The sequence below is a fragment of the Gopherus flavomarginatus genome, chromosome 2 (assembly GCF_025201925.1).
Source record: "Gopherus flavomarginatus isolate rGopFla2 chromosome 2, rGopFla2.mat.asm, whole genome shotgun sequence".
NCBI classification, from domain to species: Eukaryota; Metazoa; Chordata; order Testudines; family Testudinidae; genus Gopherus; species Gopherus flavomarginatus.
In genome coordinates, this window is record NC_066618.1 from 287,880,245 (window position 1) to 287,900,378 (window position 20,134).

The 20,134-nt window shown below is 38.6% G+C and overlaps 1 protein-coding gene across 1 annotated transcript in view; it reads left to right on the forward strand.

Moving 5' to 3' along the window:
* Positions 1–20,134, forward strand: part of KHDRBS3 (KH RNA binding domain containing, signal transduction associated 3) — a 196,153-nt gene that overhangs the window by 134,606 nt on the left and 41,413 nt on the right. The window contains exon 4 of the mRNA XM_050939797.1: positions 3,357–3,549. Coding sequence (XP_050795754.1) covers positions 3,357–3,549 — 193 coding nt within the window. The remainder of the gene's footprint in view (positions 1–3,356; positions 3,550–20,134) is intronic.

Consider the following 20,134-nt stretch of genomic DNA (forward strand, 5'->3'; position numbering starts at 1 on the left):
GAGGAAGGGGACCAAAGACAAAGACTTGTAGAACCCCCATTGAAAATTGGTAGGGAGGATGGAGAGAATCCTCTAAAGGGCATGCTGATATGCTTCTTCGACCATGGGTTGCCGTTCTGGGAAGAAGTTCTGCTGGGAAGAGATTGGACCCATCTCACCAAGGAGAGGAAGAACATTTTTGCGCATCAGCTAGGCAACATAGCGAGGAGGGCTTTAAACTAGTTTCAATTGGGGTAGGTGACAAAAGCCCACAGATAAGTATAAAAATTATCTTAACAGAGGGTTAGATGCGGAGTGGGGGGGATTACAATAGGGTTGAAGGGAGAACAAGAAGGCAACGAGTGGGAGAATCTGATTAATGTTTTAGATGCCTATATACAAATGCAAGGAGTATGGGGAATAAACAGGAAGAACTTGATGTATTAGTACATAAGCTAAATTAAGATTTAATTGTCATTGCAGAGACTTGGTGAGATAAGTCTCATGACTGGAGTATTGATATAGAGGAGTATGGCTAGTTCAGAAAGGACAGGCAGGGGAAAAAGGGAGGAATAGTTGCATTATACATAAAGAATAGATATACTTCTTATGAGGGCCACAAGGGGATGAGTGACAGACCAGTTGAGATTCTCTGGGTAAAGTTAAAAGGGTTAAAAATAGGGATGATGTCATGGTGGGGGGGTCTGCTCTAGACCACCAGATCAGTAAGGCAAGGTGGATGAGGCATTTGTAACAACTGTAGAATTTGGTCAATTAATACACTTTTTTAAATAGTTTACTTTCTCATCAAAGAATCCTGTCGGTTTTTTTTTCTTTCCTCTCCCCATCCACCACCTCCACTTCCCTGCATGTATCTGCCTGGTCTCTTGCACCCCTGAATACTTCTCTCTCCTGAACTACATCATTAAGGAAACTTCTGGCTCTGGCACTGCAGCTGGCTCTTGGTCTATATCTGCTGATATCTCCTGGCACCGACCCTGCTGGTGACCTCAAGCTCTTCTCCCTTTCTTTACATCCATTAATGGAAAGTGCTAGGTTTGCTTTTTCTCCTGTAATGCCACTTCTGCAGGTAGTCAGACACATCACTGCAAACCCTGTAAAATCAGCTATAAAGTAGGAGCTTCAGCTAGCAGCTGGCAACCAGTAAGTACTCAGCAGGCCACACCAGTTACTCATACTGTTCATCGTATTGTTCAAAATGTTTTGCCCTTTTCTATCCCGATGAATTATTATGAGTAATTTCATAGGTATCTATTCTGATTATGATCAAACTTTGCACTTCTAAGTTTCTCAGCCAGTGCCACAATTTTTCATACATTAATATGTTCAGCAGTGATGTAAGGCAATATTAAAACAATTGTACAGATAAGAAAAGTGAGGTGCAGAGTGGTTCTGTGGTTTAATCAAGTTTACACAGGAAGTGTGTATAGATCCCATATCACCAATATGTTATGCACAAGACAAGCCTGGCCCTCCTTATTTTATATCATATCAAATGAGTCTAAACCTTTCTGCCCAAGTCAGGCTTGTCTAGAATCTATTTTCTCTAACAGCCAGGTTGTAATTGCAAGGGTCACTCTTGCTTCTCTACTTCTTTTGGATGAATTATAGAGTGTATTTATTTCTCTGGTAGAGAATGGAGTGTATTGTTTTGTTGATGTTACTCTAGATGTTTTACAAGATGTGGGCAGTAGAGTGAATCAGAATACCAAATGCACATTTTAAACCCTTTCTGTGGAAGAAATAAGATGTTAGTCTAGGTCTTTCTGCTAGCATTTCAAAGGTCATCCATCATTGGTCTTAATACACAAACTAAGCAAAGAAGGTAATAGTTTGTAAGCTAATCACTATTTATTTATTTTTTACATTTAAGAAACATACAGATTTTTATATAGGTTTTTCCTCATTTTTTTTTTGCTCTTGTATCATATCCTCAAATATAAATCCTATAGAAAAGGAGTTTGACTAAAGCTTTGAGTGTAGACTAAGTACTTCTGAAGAATTGACTTGCTGTCTGTATTTCACACCTATTGATTGTTTATCCAGCACATCGTAACATCTTTACCTTCAGCAACTACGCTTTTCTGTTGGATTTTATCCTACAATGGAGAAGGTTTTATTTGCCACAGAAGTGCAGCTTCTGTGTCAGCAGCTACACTTCTGTGACAAAGAGCTGGGTAACTTCTCCCCACCCTCATTCACTCCACTTGAACAAGTAAAAACATGCCAGACACTAAATCACAAAAGCAAGGAAATGAAAAGATAAGCCACCAAGCAATACATAGCTGTACTCCTCCACATATCAGCAAACATCTTACCACTACCATAAACCACACACGTGGGCAAGGGTATTCTCTAATGTAACCACTTCTCTTACCCCAAAGGCTTTATAGGTTAAAACCAGAACCTTGAACACCACCTGAATTTTATATAGCAATCTTATAAAACTCTTGAAGAAGGGATGTTATATGCTCCCTGCCTGAAGCACTGATAATCAAGTAGGTGGCTGTGTTTTGCAAGTTTAATGTGTTTCTATAGCTCTCACCGCAGTACAAGTGTACAGCTATAGCTATATCTTTTAATGTAGTTTCCATAGGGCCAGAAAGGGAAGAAAATCAACTGCTGTCTCCACCTAGTCTCTCCTTTCATCATGTTCCATGAACCATGCAGAGAAATGGATATTAGAAAACACTATTTCACTAGGAGGGTGGTGAAGCACTGGAATGGGTTACCTAGGGAGGTGCTGGAATATCCATCCTTAGAGGTTTTTAAGGCCATGCTTGACAAAGCCTTGTCTGGGATGATTTAGTTGGTGTTGGTCCTGCTTTGAGCAGGGGGTTGAACTAGATGACCTCCTGAGGTCTCTTCCAACCCTAATATTCTATGATTCTAAGTCTTTACAGGGTCTGAAGGGAGATGGGTCTCATTTCTCTGTGCATGGATCTAAGGGACATGATGTAACCAATAATAGCTTCAAGATAATCCTTTATTTCTTGGAATGGTATTTCCACATCTGAAGTTAAATTTGTTGTGCAATTGACTGATTACTATAATCTCACTAGGAGGCTTCCACATACACTATCAGCAGAAACCTTCACAAGACATTAGTGAAAAATCACCTACATGCAACTTGTGCCTTTGGTAGTACTGTCATACTAAGTGTAACTGAGTCAATATGTGAAATACAAATGCCAAACTCTAAATCGCTCTTTTGTAAAGAACCTTTAAACATTGTTCTTAGCGAGCTGTAGCAGTGATCACTGGAGCAAAATCGACAAGTTACTAGGAAAAACCTTGCAGAAAGAAGACCAAGAATAAGAATACGGTATTTAATAAAATTATCTTCTTGTTCATAGGGGCCGTGGAGGAGTGCCACCCCCACCAGCAGGTGTACCAAGAGGGGCACCAGCTCCCAGGGGAGTACCTCCCAGTAGAGGTCCAGTCAGTCGTGCTCGTGGACTTCTAGCCCCCCGAGCAAGAGGAGTACCTCTACCTGCAGGCTACCGGCCTCTGCCACCACCTCCAGCGCAGGAGACATATGGAGAATATGTAAGTGAAACCTTTCACCTACCTGTTGGTACCACCAAGCATAATCTTCATTATTCTAGTAACAGAAGATTGCGACTGTCATTTTAGAATTCAGTAGAATGTCTTTAATCTGCACTTTAGTGAACCCCACATCTGAAATCTGCACTAGATTTGGTGGTCTCTCAGCACTTTTACAAAGATTTGACAGTGTACTGGATATCATATTCTTAAATTTTAGTATCTTTACAAAATACTCGATTACACTTTGCTATCATACCTTAAGCTATAAATAAATCTAACCTGCAGTTGACAAATGAATGAAGTTATTCTTTTAATGAATTACTCGGTTTTTTCCTTGTTTTTACTAAACTATAACACTCAAAACTATGTAATGGATCAGTTGTCTAGTTGTAATTGTAAATTAATGAAGTTCTACTTTATAAGTTTAAGAAAAATGTTTAATTTTAGGTTCCAGTGCAAGTGGTTTAAAAACCATGCAGTCAGCCATATTCTTCTTTTTCCTTATTTATAGGAATCAGGTTGTGTTATGTTTAAGCAGTTGAAAAAACTTCCATGTGTTGAAAATACAATATAAAAATCTTATGAGATATATAAAAGAATTCTTGCTCTTGAAAGCTGAGTTAAAAGTCTCAATGTTCTATGAGAAAATAATGTTTTAATTTTTTTACAGTATAGGCATTAAACATTTTAAATAAAAGATAGATGTTTGAGTTCAGGCATATTCTAAATTAGTTTATTTTTAATATAATATTCAATAGGTGCATGGCAAAGGCTGTTAAAGAACAAACTTAATTTTGACTAAATACACAAAGCTAATGGTTTGGAAAAAATGACTCATTAATCCTTTAATTGTACAAATAAAAATGGGTTCAGTATTAAAGACATTACAGAAATTTCCAGGTAGATAGGTCAAGGGATTTGTTTGTTTATGAAAAGCTTTGGCACTCTGATGATATATTAGGTGATATCTGAGTTCAGGCCTACAGACTGGTCTGAGGATGTGAGTGTTTTATATCTCACAAGTGACCTCTCTGTAGTGGGAGTCTCATGTGGTCTTCCTTTGCCAGAAACAGCATATTTGATGGATTAGATCTTCAGTCTATATCACCATTGCCCCCCTTTTCCTCCACCCCCCACAAAAAAACCCCACTGTCCTTTATATCACATAATCATAAATATGTGTCTGTAGTTTCTTGTAATTTTCTTAGGCCTGTGTAAAGAAAGAGAGTTGAATGTAGGCATTGGTTTAGTATCAACTGAGTGATCAATAAAAAGAATTCTTAATAGATTAATATAGTTAATTAGCCCATATGACAAAGTATGTCCTGTTGCCATACCTGATAACACCTAACTGAAGATTGATTGTGTCAAGATGAGCAATGCATTCAGTAACTTACAATGTCTTTTAAATGTTCCTCATTAAATATGTTCTCACAAACTATTCCCAAGGCATACTCTTCGTTGCTGTTGGCAATATATGTTAGAAAATAAATTGATGTTTGTTAATTAATACATACCTATTGCCTTTATCTGTAGCTGCATGTAGTATGGTAATGATTGGTAGGCTTGTCACTATATTGAGGTAAACCTAGCTTTGAAAAGAGAATTCTTAGAAAACAATAACAAAGAAAATGAATAAAGTAACTTTTAAATGAAATGTTCTCCAATACTATATCATTTGTCTTACAATAGAAAATGGTTGCGCTAGAATGGAAACACCATTTAAAACCATATTTTATACAATAGAGCCTGCTGTTTCATTTTTAACATTACAATATATTCCCAGACATAAACTGTGCTGTGATGAAGTTACAGTTGATTACATATCTGTAGCTCCAGGGTAAAAACATTAGAGAACTGTTCTGTTATGCCAAAACCACAATTTACACACCCAGGAACTTCAGCGTTAAGAATAAACTTAAAAGAAATGAAAACATATTAAGGAATAGAAATGCACAGTTAAGGCGCTCAAACAGCCTTAACTCTGTCATGTAGTGACACCATGCAATATAGTTGCAATTATGATTAGTACATTTTAGTGTTTGTAGTTCAATATTAGGTTAAATTGAAGATGCATCACTTTTTTTTCCTCTCGGTGTTAGTTCAGATAGAAGTAAAGTTTGGTGTTCCTTAGCTGTGCATTTTACACCTGACTTTGAATTGCTAATGTTTCTTTTTGAGATAATTACAACATCCCTGTAATGTTTTACCCTTTATTTACTATTATATACTTAACTTTAACTCCATCATCTTCAAGTAATAGTCCATGTGGATTCTGCATCTGGGTGCATATGCCTCATGTGTGAGATTAGATTCTTTTGACCAGCGATATCTGTTGGGACTGTGCCTACGGCCTAGGTTCCCCACCATAGGACATAAAAAACAGCAGGCCCAGTCATCCCCTGGTTCCTTCTTACTGCCTGTGGCAATGAGATATAACCCCTGCAGTGTCTGATTGTCCTCAGTCCACCAGGTTTCTGTGATGACTATTATATCAATATCCTCCTTTATCACAAGGCACTCTAGTTCACCCATCTTATTATTTAGACTTCTAGCATTTATGTACAAGCACTTTAAAAACTTGTCACTGTTCATTTGTCTGCCCTTTTCTAACGTGTCCAATTCTTTTTTATGTGAATGTTTCTCCTCTGATCTGGCCCTTACATTATCCTCTTCCATCCTCTCCTTCTGACTAAAGCCTAGATAATCTCTATCAATAGTCTCTCCTCTAAGAGAAGTCTCTGTCCGATCCACATGCTCCTCTGCAGCAGTCGGCTTTCCCCCATCTTCTACTTTAAAAACTGTTCTGCAATCTTTTTAATGTTAAGTGCTAGCATCTGAATAGGAGGTGGAGAAAGTCAGATATGTTCCCCTATCAGGAATAGTATAGATTTGGAGCAGCATAAGGGGGAGAAATCAGATGTCCTCATTTATATTGGAGGTTAGCAACACCCTAGAGTAGGCTGAACTGGATGACCCCAAGCCCATATGGTGAAGATGTGAACGCTCTGCTGCTACAGATGATTGTGAATATTATATTAGCTTTGCTGGGAAGGGAGGATGGCTGTGCCCTTGCAGTCCTTACAAGATTTTTTGTAATAGACACACACCATCACCTGGGGTTGGAGATCTACAAGATGTGGATGGGAAGAAGGTCATTTCTTTTGGATGTTCAAGGAGCTTATAGGAATTGGGACAGTGCTTAACTGCCTCTATCTCAAGGATGTGTTATATACAGAGTCAGTTTTTAAGGGAAGGAGCTTGTGTACATTACCAGAAGATAAGAGATCAGTTATCTAAAGCAGTTATGTAACTTGCAAAGATTTTTTTTTTAAGTGCATTATGTCCTTTTTTTTCTTGATGCAGAAAGAGGCCTAATAGGTTTGATTGGGTTTTAGGATTTTTCTGTTTGCTTTCTTTCTGAGAAATATCAAGGATGACAATTCTAGTATCTCTTGGTTTTGCGGCAAGGCCTCGGGGTATGTCTTTCCTATGATAAAAAAAACCATGGCACCGAGTCTCAGGACCCAGGTCAGCTGACTCAGGCTTGCGAGGTTCAGGGTGTAGAGCTATGAAATTGCAGTGTATACATTCAGGCTTGGACTGGACCCCATCCTCTAAGACCCTCCCTTCTGAATCTCAGAGCCCGGGCTCCAGCCGAAGCCCGAACGTCTGCATTGCAATTTTTAGACCCGCAGCCCAAGCCCTGCTAGCCCAAGTCAACCAACCCTGGGCTCTAAGATATGGTGCTACATTTTTTTAATTTCAGTGTAGATGTACTCTGAGACTTTCTCATCCTGCTACAATTTTGTTGCACTTTAGCATGAGCCGTGCAAGCCTGAGTCAGATAACCCAGGCCAACTGTGGCCATGCCTGTGGGTCTTCTATTGCAGTGTAGACATATTCAGGGAGGTCAAAGGACAAGTTATTCTTGAGTTTTTGAACAGCTTACGAGAAGGGGTGAAAGGGATGGATTTTGAAGTAAAAGCTTATTTTATCCAAAATACTATGCCATTCTAGGTATACTTGGCGCTAGGGGGCTGGACTAGATGGCCTGTTGAGATCCCTTCCAACCTTACATTTCTGTGATTCTGTAAACTCCTAGATAGTTATTTTTTTCTCAAAAAAGGCAATCTACAATGAAACAGTGTGTATATGAACAAATTCCAGGCAAAGATTGTTTTCAGCCCAGTGAGGGCCCTATAGTACACAATGTAGGGCAGCTGGTTGTGGATGAGGATTTCATTTCTTACCTTAGTTGTTTGTGATGGTCTGCTGTTTCTTCACATACAATTCAGTCATAGAGAAGTAGTATTCTGTTAAGTGTACTTAATATGCAACTGATTGACAAGCTCAAAAGTGGATTAGATTGGGATTCCTTTCCAGGTTATATAAACCTCAGTGCGACCTCTGTACTGGCTCAGTCAGAGAGTAATAATTTCAATTTACCTGTCAAAGAGGTAGACCTTGAATATTGCGTTTTAAGTGCTGGCTTAGTGGTTGTACATAGGTTTCAACCACAACCCTAACTACTAATTTGATTTATTGATGTCTATGGCCTCCAGTGACAGACAGTCTGTTTAAGACTTGCATCTTTAGGAGGTACAGGGTTACAGAAAAGCAATCTGTGCACTTTCCTATAACTACAACCAAAACATGTCCTGTTCATGATTTCTTAACTGGAGGATGGCAAAAGACTTTAGCTGGAACACTGCTTCAATTGGTAAGTTAGCGTAACCTCTTTCAAAGCCACTTAATAAAGATGTTTATGCCTGTTTACTGAGGAAAAGAATATTCTCCTGAACATTGGGCCAAATTAGGCTGACAAAAAAACAAGACATTATGTGTGTGTGCATGTGTTTGTGTGCACACATGATTTAGTCAAGTGACTTTATTCCATTATAATAAGAAACAGTAATTATTTCTAATAAGTGGCTAATGGAATGGAGATGATTTCATATTTTTCTAGACTTCTCTCAATAAGCAGAAAATAAATATTTTGTAGCAATATACCTATAACTCATTGTTTTCATACCGTTTAGTTTTCTCTGAAACAATGATTGTGGTTACAGAAATAAACTTACATATTTACCATCGTTTACTTTTCTTATAAATATTCAGGGTTTTACTACCTTTTTTACCATTATCCCCTTACCACAATATTTAAAGATTTTCTAAACCTCGTCACTAATAATTTTCAAGAGACTATATCCAAGTGCCATTGTTTTCAGAATAGATTTTAAATGTTACTGATGTTCTGATTTATAGAACTTTTAAAATGATTTATTCCAAATGAAATATTTGACTTCAAGAATTATATAAAGACTTTATATAATGATTGCATGGCAAGTGACTATTTGAATCACTGCTCATATGTGTTGAAATGGACAGGATATACATTCAAGATAATGTTTTGTTTTTAGACAAGTGGTAATTATGGATTGGGCTTTGAATTTAACTTAGAACCAGTGTTTCATGAGTGTAGGGAAATTCTGCACTGTAAACCAGAGAATCACAGAAGTCCTGCAAACCACAGAGTGTTGTAATTTTATTTGAAATGTAGTCTTTCTTTAAGACCACTGGAGAAGCCAATGATTAGTTCTAAGGGTTCCTTCCAGTCTGTGAAAATTAGTGACAGAGCTTTAATTATGTGTCTGGCTATTTTATAGATGCTTTTTGTGTTAGCCTTCAGACAAGGTTTGCGCTGATGGCAGATTTTCCTAATGCAGTGCCTAATTGCATAATTTCTGACAGTTAACTAATCTCTAAGATGCTTCAATTAGCTTGGTTTCCGTAATAGGAAATTTAATTAAGATGGAGAGTATACTAGATAGAGGTTTAGGGATCATTTCTAATTTTAAATAAAAGGTAATATTTCTACAAATCCTTTGAACTATTTTACAATTCTGGGCCAAGACGTTTTTGGGTTTTTTTAAGTGCCTGAAGTTAGGTTCCTATGTCCATATTTAGGCACCTAAATAAGTGACCTGATTTTCAGAATTACTGAGTCTTCAGCAGTTTCCATTAATGTAAATATAAGCATTACTCATTTTAAAGTAACTTGCATTAAAATTATTATAAGAACATTGTTTTCATGGAGTTTTGTTTAGCCTCATTCTCATTGGCCAGCCAAACTCTGGTAGTTTTCTGATTCAATCACAACAGAGCTCTAACCAGGTTTTTATTGTACAGGATTTTCAAACTTAGTCTCCTGGAAAAGACTTTGGCCTGCCTGTGTTTCCATGAGGGGGAGGTTATCTCTATCACATTGATTCTTTGTTCCTCCAGTTCTGCCTCTTTCCACGTGAATGAACACTGTAACCCCCAGTCTTCTTCCAGTCTTATTACAGCATGCAGTGTGGCAAGAAGTTGGTTCAGCAACTGCTATTGTTTTTAGGCCTACATTTTTGCTTCTCAGCTCAAAATGAGTTTAGACCAATGAAAAAGGCTTACCAATTACTAGCTCCATACTTCACTGTTCACAGTATGAGCAGCCCTCCCTCCCACAGCCGTAATTCTCAGCGGATCCCTTAATGGCAGCTCCTACAAAAGTACTGTAGACTCAGTGCTCTGGGATTGCAGCATACAGAGTAGCCCATGAGACCTAGCAGCAGACCTCAAAGAAGGAGATATAGATTCAGTGAATGGTATGAGAAACTAGACCTTGGGACTGGTAAAGGATATCAAACTCCCTCTCTCTTGTATGTCATACCCTATTAGTTCTAAATGTACTTTCTGGCTGCCTACAGAATGATGGAGGTGCTACTCTGCCAAATATCATCTCCTCAGATCACTCCTTGAGCAGGAGTTTCCCACTTTTTCAATAGACCATTTTTTCTGTGGCATCCAATGTACTTTTTGCCGTGATCCCCCAGTAGACGTTGCAGATGTGTAGGCTGTGGTTCTAGTGCCTTTGGCCTGTCTCTCCTCTCTTGACCTTTCTCAGAGTGTAAACTAATTCATAATTGGGGCAGGAAAATAGGATTTTTAAAACCTTCCCATACAGTTTCTCAGGAGGACTTAGGCTATCTTATAAACTCTTATTTTTGGCCATGAAGCTGAGTAAGCACAAAGAAAAGTTGGATTTTTAAGGATGGCAACATGTCTGTGTGCGTAAAGTCCAAGGAAAAACTTTACTTCTTCACCTGTTTGTATAGAAACTCATGACTGCCAGTGCTATTTTGCATTTTTTAAATTGGTTCGCCTAAAAAACAATAACAGAAACCTTCAAACCATATTAACTTCTCATCCAGCTTTTCCAGCAAATGGCTTGATGTTCTCTGCCCCCCAAAAAGTACATTCTATGTTTATGGTATGGACACATATCCTTCTTTTGACTCTAATATTTCCCTCTGTGTCCAAATGAATAGAGAAGTAATGGGTGTTCTTTGACCTCAAGATGGCTCAGTTTACAATGGTTGCCCACTGCTATATTTCTCAATAAGCCATTTTTTGGCTTACAGAGGTAAAGCTGGAGAAAAAACACTTTATGTTTCTCTCTCTAACTCAGTCAAGAAGAGTTTTATTTATTACCTACATCCCAATCAAAAGTGTACTAGACTAGAGGTGGGAAAAAAGAAACATGAACTCTGCAATCAAGAGCCTACGATCTAAGTGTATTTTGGCGACTAACACCCTTAATGATGTGACTCAAGTTGGCCTTAGATACTGGCCAACATCCTTAATAGTTTTGCAGTTGCATAAAGTGCTCTCTGAGTAAACTTTAAAAATCATAGAAATATAGGGCTGGAAGGGACCTCAAGAGGTCATCAAGTCCAGCCCCCTGCACTGAGGCAGGAGCAAGTTAACTTAGACTACCCATCCCTGACAAGTGTTTGTACAAATTGTTCTTAAAAACCCCGAATGATGGACATTCCATGACCTCCCTTGGAAGCCTGTTCCACAACTAATATGCCCTTATATTTAGAAAGATTTTCCTAATCTCTAACCACAATTTCCCTTGCTGCAGATTAAACCCACTACTTCTTGTCCTGTCTTCAGTGGACATGGAAACAATTAATCACCATCTTCTTTATAACAGCCCTTAACATATTTAAAGAATGTTATCAGGTCCCCCTCAGTCTTCTTTTCTGAAGACTAAACTTACCCAGTTTTTTCAACCTTTCATTACAGGTCTGGTTTTCGAAACCTTTTATCATTTTTATTACTCTCCTCTAGACTCTTTCCAGTTTGTCCATGTCCTTCCTAAATTGTAATGCCCAAAATTGGACACAGTACTCCAGCTGAGGCCTCACCAGTGCTGAAGTAGAGCAGGACAGTTGCTTCCCATGTCTTATATACGACACTCCTGTTAATACACCCTGGAATAATATTAGCCTTTTTCACAGCTGCATCGCTCTGTTGACTTATATTCAGTTTGCGACCCATTATAACTCCCACTTCCTTTTCAGCAATACTACAACCTAGCCGGTTATCCTTCATTTTGTTGTTGTGCATTTGAGTTTTCCATCCTAAAAGTGAAGCACTTTGCACTAGAATTTTATATTGTTGATTTCCAACCAATTCTCTAATTTTCAAGATTGTTTTGAATTCTAATCCTCTCCTCCAAAGTGCATACAACCCCTGCTAGCTTGGTGTCATCCACTAGTTTTATAAGCATACTCTCTACTCCACTATCCAAGTCATTAATGAAAATATTGAGTAGTATCAGACCCATGCCTGACACCTGCGGGACCCTACTAGTTACACCCTCCCAGTTTGACAGTGAGCCATTGGTAACTCCTCTTTCAACTGTTAGTGGCCCACCTTATAGTAATTACATCTGGACCACATTCCCCTACTTTGCTTATGAGAAAATGTCCGTTTCCTCCCTTCAAGGCTCCTACATTTCCAAGGATGTGCTTAATTCTACCCACAGATTTGTCTGTGAAATCCTCTCTCCAATTACAAAATTTCCAATCTGTGTGCCTCAAGTTATCTCAACCACAATGTCTTATCTAAGAGAAGGCATAGTTCTCAGCATTTCATGATAAAGCACTGGCTGAAGTATTCATTTCAGGAGAACACCCATTCCTTTCATAAACCAGGCAACAACCTCAGATCTGTCTAGTTGTAATGCTTTCTGACATCCTGGGGTTGGCCCTTACATAATTTGTGGAATTGTATTGGAAGGGAATTGATTCCTTGCACACCCCAGGAACTTTCAACACTCCAAAACAAAACAAAAGTTTTTTGCGGAAAGCGAGCAGCTATTTTTGCATTCTTTCTCCCTTCCGTTTTCCCTGTGCTCCTGTATTCATTCTCTCCCAAACACTTGTGTCCCCTCCTTAAGAAAAGAGCCAATTATTGATCTGCCATTGCTCACGTTTCAAAAGTTAAGGCTATCATTTCTTTTCCCCAAGATCAGCAGGGTCACAGAGTGCACTGAAATTGCTTCATCATAAGGAAGAAGTTGAGCACTACTCTCTTCTGGATTTAAAATGGTGCAGTTAGTTTGTGAAACAACAGAAGTTTTGAATGAGATTCCCTCCACCACCCTATTAGCCACTGACTCAGAGGAATCACTTCATGTTTATAGAGTTGAATGGTGCTTATTTATACATCTTTGTTGCTTGAACCCATTAGAAACATTTATTCTTTGCAATGGACAGTTGCTGTTACCAATACCACTTCCTGACCTTCGGTCTTGCCTCAACTACAAGTACATTGGCCAACTGGCTAATATGGGTCAGTTCCAAAGAAATGGATATTAATTATGTTTCAGAGATGTCTTATGTGAGAAGAGCTGCCTGGTCTCATCTCAGAAAATCTCCCATCTTGGAATTCTAAGATACTCTGCATAGAGAAGTGATTCTTTTACATGAAATTATTCTAAAGATTGAAATTTACAGAAAACTAGCCAGTAATCATTCTGTTACTTTTCCAGTTCATGGTTTCGCATCCAAAATACACAAAAGTTTTTAAGATGGTTGTACTACTTACAGATTGGTATTTACTTGTTTTGGGGATGTATGCAGTGCAGTACACTTTAAAATGATCTTCTATTTATAGGAATAAAATTGGTGAAAGTAGATTTTCTAGGCTAGCCTGATAGACTAATGGCAATTACTGTGTGCACTCCAGGTTAAGAACCACTGACCTAGAGGGTACAAGATGAGAGACTGTGATTCTTTGCCTCTGATATGGTGGGAGTAACTAGTGATTCTGAAGCAAACTCTCTGGCCATTTCTGGATTAGCATTGTTTGGCTCCAGAAGGAAATGTAACACCTTCCTTGGCTAGACAGAAAGGTATTTCATCTAGAGGGAGGCAAATGTAAGTTGGAAATATCTTCTTTGGGGCTCAGAGGGAACTCAAAACCACTTACTACTCAAAAATGGTTTCCATGCACCAAATCAAAAAATATGGAATACATTGAAGTTTCCTTAAGCAAATGCTTGAATTATATGTATAAATAAACTCAATACAAAATTAACATGAAAAATAACATCTATTATGAATATATTTTCTGTATATTATAATAAAATATTTAATATAACAACCCTCATAAATAATACTTTCTTACAGAGAACTTTAAAGTATACAGATCTCTTGCAGCAAAGTTATCACTTCAGTAGTTTTTTATTGTCTAATGCAGCAAAATGGTGCTTACATATCTTTTATTTAAATTATTATGAAATTTTACAATAATGCAGGTTGCCAAATGGCAATGAGTGTTGTTCACTGATGTTATAAATATGATTAAAGAAGACTCTATTTTGGAAACAAATGGTGGTCTAATTTTTCTATATATTCAAATTTGTGGAGATTTATCTAAAATTAAAACTATAAATTTATGTGCCAGATGGCCCAAGTTAAATATTCAGCATTTAAAAGCTCTCCTAACACCAAATACTAACACGAAGAAGTCAAATCTAATTAAGGGAAGCTTTAGAACATACTTGAACCACCCATGCCAGATTGCTGTTTAAAGGGAATCATGGATTATAAGAGAATTTGTAGGATTTGAATGTCTTACCTTCTGTTTTGGTGCTGTAATCCATTCTGAGTAGTTCTTAGACATCTTCTGTTTTTGTAGAATGAGTTATCTTGTTAGTTGGTTTTCAAGGTAATTTATCTGATAAATTTAAATACTTGGCTGCAAATGAGGATCTGGTGACACATTATCTAAATAAATTATGGAGAATGCAACAAAACAGGTTGTATGCTGTTAAACCAGAGAGGGGCTACCAATATGAAATGGAAAAAGCAATATTGATATTTCCAGTAAGAAAGGAGGGTGTACTACTAAAAATATAACAGAGCTAAGGAACACAGTATTACTGATTTGAATGGAAGAACTGATAAGCAATAAGGAGTGACTTCTTCAATGAAAATATAGCCTGTAGGAAATCATGATACTGTAAAGCAGTAAAATTAAACTCTGCTCCAGACAACCTGGAAAGGGTGAAGTGTTAAAACACAGGTTTATGATGTGATTAAAATGTTCCATAGTGTTAATAAGATTTGAATATTCAAGGTTCCAATAAGTAAGCATTATGAAGATAGCATGAAGGCATTGGATGATTGTTCTGAAAGCTATATTTCATTGATGGCATAATGGACAAAGCAGCACATAAAGGGACATTTCTATCCACAGCTATACCTTTAGAGAATAAACCTTAAGACAATTTTTCATCAAGAAATAATCCAAAGTACACAAAAAGTTAGAAATTTGAAGAACTTTAGTTATTTTGTGCATTGGCCATCAGTCACGTGATCTGAATCCAGTAGAAGGATATCAGACAACAACAAGGAACCGAGGCAGCTTTTTATGGACATATGGAAGGCACTGTTTTCTATTTGCAAGTATCATATGCAAAATAGTCCAAAGAAACTTTTGTGCATGATAAAATCATTTGGTGGACACAATATTTTGGAAAGAGAAAAAAACAATAGATTTTTTTCCCCCCCTAAGACTTTTTGCACACTTTTGAGAGTGACTGAAATCAGGTACCCAGTTTCATGACTTGAAAATTCTATTTAAATTATTAATTTTGTCATCCTGATATCACTACTGCATATTTAAATTTTAGCAATAGATCAGACGGCAATCACAGTACAGCAGCTGTTTATAATTTTTATCTCACTGTAAGTACATAGGCCATTATAATTCTACCTTTGAATTACATCACAAAGTCAAAGAATCATACTTTTACTTTGCAAAGGATAGATTTGTTTTTTGAAAGTGCAATAGCATTCCAGTGAAGCGGCCATTCTTCAAGGGGCTCTGCATATTCCCGCTTACGGGTATAAGGCCTAACAATAGAACCTAGGATGGAGCCTAACAATAGAACCTTCTGCAGGTAGTGCCCATTAGAGTACATGTGCACCACCCTCGTACTCTCCCTCAGTGTTTCTGAATGTTCTGGGGACAAATCTGTGCCCTCTACTGCCTAAATTCTTTCCAACTGTTGCACCAGGGTTCTTGTCTTCCTGGCATTGGATGAAAACATTAGATGTTTTAAGTGCCTGGGACAAGCAGAGCCGGCTCCAGGCACCAGAGCAGCAAGCAGGTGCTTGGGGCAGCCAACGGAAAGGGCCTCTCAGAGCGAAGGCCCGCTGTCGAATTGCTGCCGAAGAATGAAGCGGTGGCGGTAGAACTGCTGCCAAAGTGCTGCTGATCGTGGCTTATTTTTTTCCACTGCTTGGGGCGGCAAAAACACTGGAGCCAGCCCTGGGGACAAGGCCACTCTCTTTCTGAATGTTCTGTTTGCTGGACTTCCATGCCTAGAACACACAAAGCCAGGCAGAACAGACCTCTGTGTGTTTGCTTAAAGAAGTTCTTGCCACTAAGCTATCCAGATCTGGAGGGTCATTGGATCCGAAGACTAAGTGTTTCTAATCTGGTGGCTTTCTCCAGCAAGGCTAAGTTGTCTAAGGGTTTCTAGTCATTGGTATCTTTTCCAGTGCCAGCTCTCAATCCTTCAGAAAAAGCTGTCAAGTCTCTGAAGGCATCATTGGTAGAAAAGGGCTGACTGCTTAGGAACCTAGAGCCAGATCCTGTGTGAGAGACTTATTGGATCCGTCCACTTCTGCCATAGCGTCTATGGTTCCAACTTCGAAATCCAAATTGGGCTCCGCTTCAAAGTCCAGTGCTGTGGAGCTGAGTATTTCTCCAGATCTGGTGCCTTTCAGGCCTGTGATGCCAGTTCCATCCTCCACTCCTGTTTAGGGACAGTTCTTAGATCCAAAGAGGATGTTAACTATGGCTGCTGATGTGCACCTTCCTGCATCTGTGCATTCCTCAGATCCAACTGACAGGAAATTTGTAATGAGGAAGAGGCAGTCTTCTTTAGTTCTGTGGTCTACCTCTTCACCTGCAAAGAGGAGAAGAGCAGAGAAGGTTGTTAGTTTTTCTCTGGGATCCATCTGTGACGCTGCCGCCTCCTCCAATTCCAACAGGCTCTTCAGGCAGATCTTTCTCACCTTATATCTGTCTTCACCCTGTGGTTACGTAGCTGTGTCTGGTGTGATACATAGCAGATCTGAGGTCAGATCCCATTTTAGAGGAGATTACAGGAAGGAAACTTGTTTTGTCCCAGGTTATGCCTCCTTATGCTTTTGCTTCTCCTTCTGTGTAAATGTTTCCAGATCCTAGCTACTAAAGAGATCTGTTGGGTTCCACTACAAGAATTTTTGGGTTATCCTCCTTATAGATAGAGAATTGATGTTTCATCCAATAAGGATCCGGTGGTTCAACAGTCTTTGGATCTATGTCCTCCAGATCCATCAGCAGCTCAGTTGAACCTGGTGTGCTTTCTGAAGAAGAGGATGAGGAGATACACATGGATACTGACTTTAATCCTGATTTGTCACCAGATAAGCATGTTAGGTGTTGCTTCTGCTTCTTCCCCTTCTGAGAATGCTTTGCAATTCCATGACCTCATAGATCACGTGGTAGCCACATTAAACTTACTTTTGGTGACTGTGGAGGCAGCCTCTCATCCAGTATTTGATTTTCTTGGGGCTACCTCTACCAATAGGCTGTCAGTTCCTATCCTGGATGGTTTTTTTGCAGCCTCCTAATACTGTTTGGTCAACTCCTGCTTCCTGTCAGCCTATTTCCAAGAAAGCAGACAAACTGTATCAGCTTCCTCATTAAGGGCTTTCTTTCTTTTATAAGCATACTCTGCCAAATTCGTTGGTTGTGGCTGCTTCCAGTAATAGGCTTAGGTCTGGCCAAACTCACTCCACTCCTGCTGATAGACAAAAGAGAAATATTGATGCACTCTGAATCAGAGACTTGTCCTCTTTGTTATTTACCACTCTCCCTGTTTTTGTGTCATCTGCAAACCTTATCAGTGATATTTTGTTTGTTCTATCAGCTCATTGATAAAGATGTTAAACAGCATAGGGCCAAGAACTAACCCCACTGGAAATAGACCCGCTTGATGACAATTCATCATTTACATTTTTGTATGTCATTTAATGTGTGCCATGCTAATTTTATATTCTAGTTTCTTAATCAAGATGTCATATGGGACCAAGTCAAAGCCCTTAAAGACATCTAAGTGTATTTTGTCAACATATTACCTTTATTAACCAAACTTGTAATTTAATCAAAAAAAGATACCAAGTAAGTTTGACAGGATCTATTTTCCATAAACCCATGTTGACTTGCATTAATTACATTACTCTCCTTTAATTCTTTATTATTCAAGTCCCATATCAGCTGCTGCATTATTTTGCTCAGGATCAATGTCAGGCTCACAGGCCTATAATTACCTGTGTCATCCCATTTATTTTTTTACAAATTGGCACAGCAATAGTTTTCTTCCAGTCTTCTAAAACTTCCTCAGTGCTCCAAGATGTGTTGAAAATCAATATTAACAGCCCAGCAAACTCCTTAGCCAGCTTTTTGAAACTCTTGGATGCAAGTTGTTTGGTCTTGCTGATTTTAAAATGTCTAACTTTAGTAACTTCTGTTTAACATCCTCCTGAGACATTAGTAGAATGCTGTTTTTGACCTAGAGTGCCATGCCCCCTCCCTTTCCCTCACTCAGTCATTCTTAAATAGCTTATAATCATTGATTTTAACATTCCACTCGTGCAAATCATCCCACCAGCTTTCAGTAATATGACTAAATCAACTTTCTGGTCATAAATGAGAACTTCCAGTTCCTCATGTTTGTTGCCCAGGCTCCTAGTATTAATGTACAAGCAATTTAAGAATTTCTTCTCTTCGTGTCCTTTGGTTCCTTGATTAATTTTGTTCTCAACATCTCAAATTAGAGTGGCTAATTACCAGGCAGCGATGACCCATTATGAATTCTACCTGTGGGAGAGGATGGTTTTCTTTGTTCAAGATAAAAAAGGCTTGTCTAATGCCATTTTGACAGAAGGACAGAACATGGCAAAGCATGTCTTTAAAGCATTGTTTGATGTATTACACTCTTCTGACAGAGCATTGGTGTCTGTAGTTACCTTGAGTAAGCATGCTTGGCTTGATTCCTCTTCTCTAGCAGCAGACACTAGAATTAAAGTGTCAAGTATCAGAGGGGTAACCGTGTTAGTCTGGATCTGTAAAAGCAACAAAGAGTCCTGTGGCACCTTATAGACTAACAGGCGTATTGAAGCATGTGCTTTCGTAGGTGAATACCCACTTCGTCGGATGACATGCATCCGACGAAGTGGGTATTCACCCATGAAAGCTTATGCTCCAATATGTCTGTTAGTCTATAAGGTGCCATAAGACTCTTGGCTGCTTTTATAGAATTAAAGTGGAAGATGTCCCCTTCAAAGGGAATTTTCTTTTCTGCAATAAGACTGATGTATTGTTGTTTAAAGGACTCTAGAGCCACTGTTTGTTTGCTAGGTCTTTTGCCCTCAGTCAGAAGACCTTCTGCTTCTGTTTTTCAGTATCAGTAGAAATGTTACTCTCCGTCATCTGTTTATTTTTCTACAAATCTGATGTCGGCAACTGCACCAGCAACCTCCATCTTCATTTGAGACCAAGCATAAAATGAGGCCTTTCAGATGTAGATCTATGAGACAATCTGTTCCCTCTTCATCTTCCTTTAACACCAGGTCTCACATTTGATGTGAGGCTTGACAGTCATGCTCCTATCAGCAAGTATCCATTTCTTCTTTTATTTGGGGACAGACTAGCCCAATTCATCAGCAGTTTATTGGAGGCTGATTACATAGGATGTATGGGTACTAAAATTACAAACGGAGCCTATGCTGTTCAGTTTGCATGGCTGTCCCTATCCTTCCCTTTTCAGGTAACCTTCTCACAAAGTTATTCTACATATGGAAGTTCAAAAGCTGCTTTAGACAGGAGCTGTTAAAGAGGTACTCAAACATCTGTGGGGTTAGGGTTCCATTCAAGATATTTCCTGGTATAGAAAAAAAATGTGGGGGTTTCTGCCTAATTTTAGATTTAAGAAAACTTAACAGATCCTCCCAGACATTCTAATTACATATAGACTCATAGACTCATAAACTCTAGGGCTGGAAGGGACCTCGAGAGGTCATCGAGTCCAGTCCCCTGCCCTCATGGCAGGACCAAATACTGTCTAGATCATCCCTAATAGACATTTATCTAACCTACTCTTAAATATCTCCAGAGATGGAGATTCCAC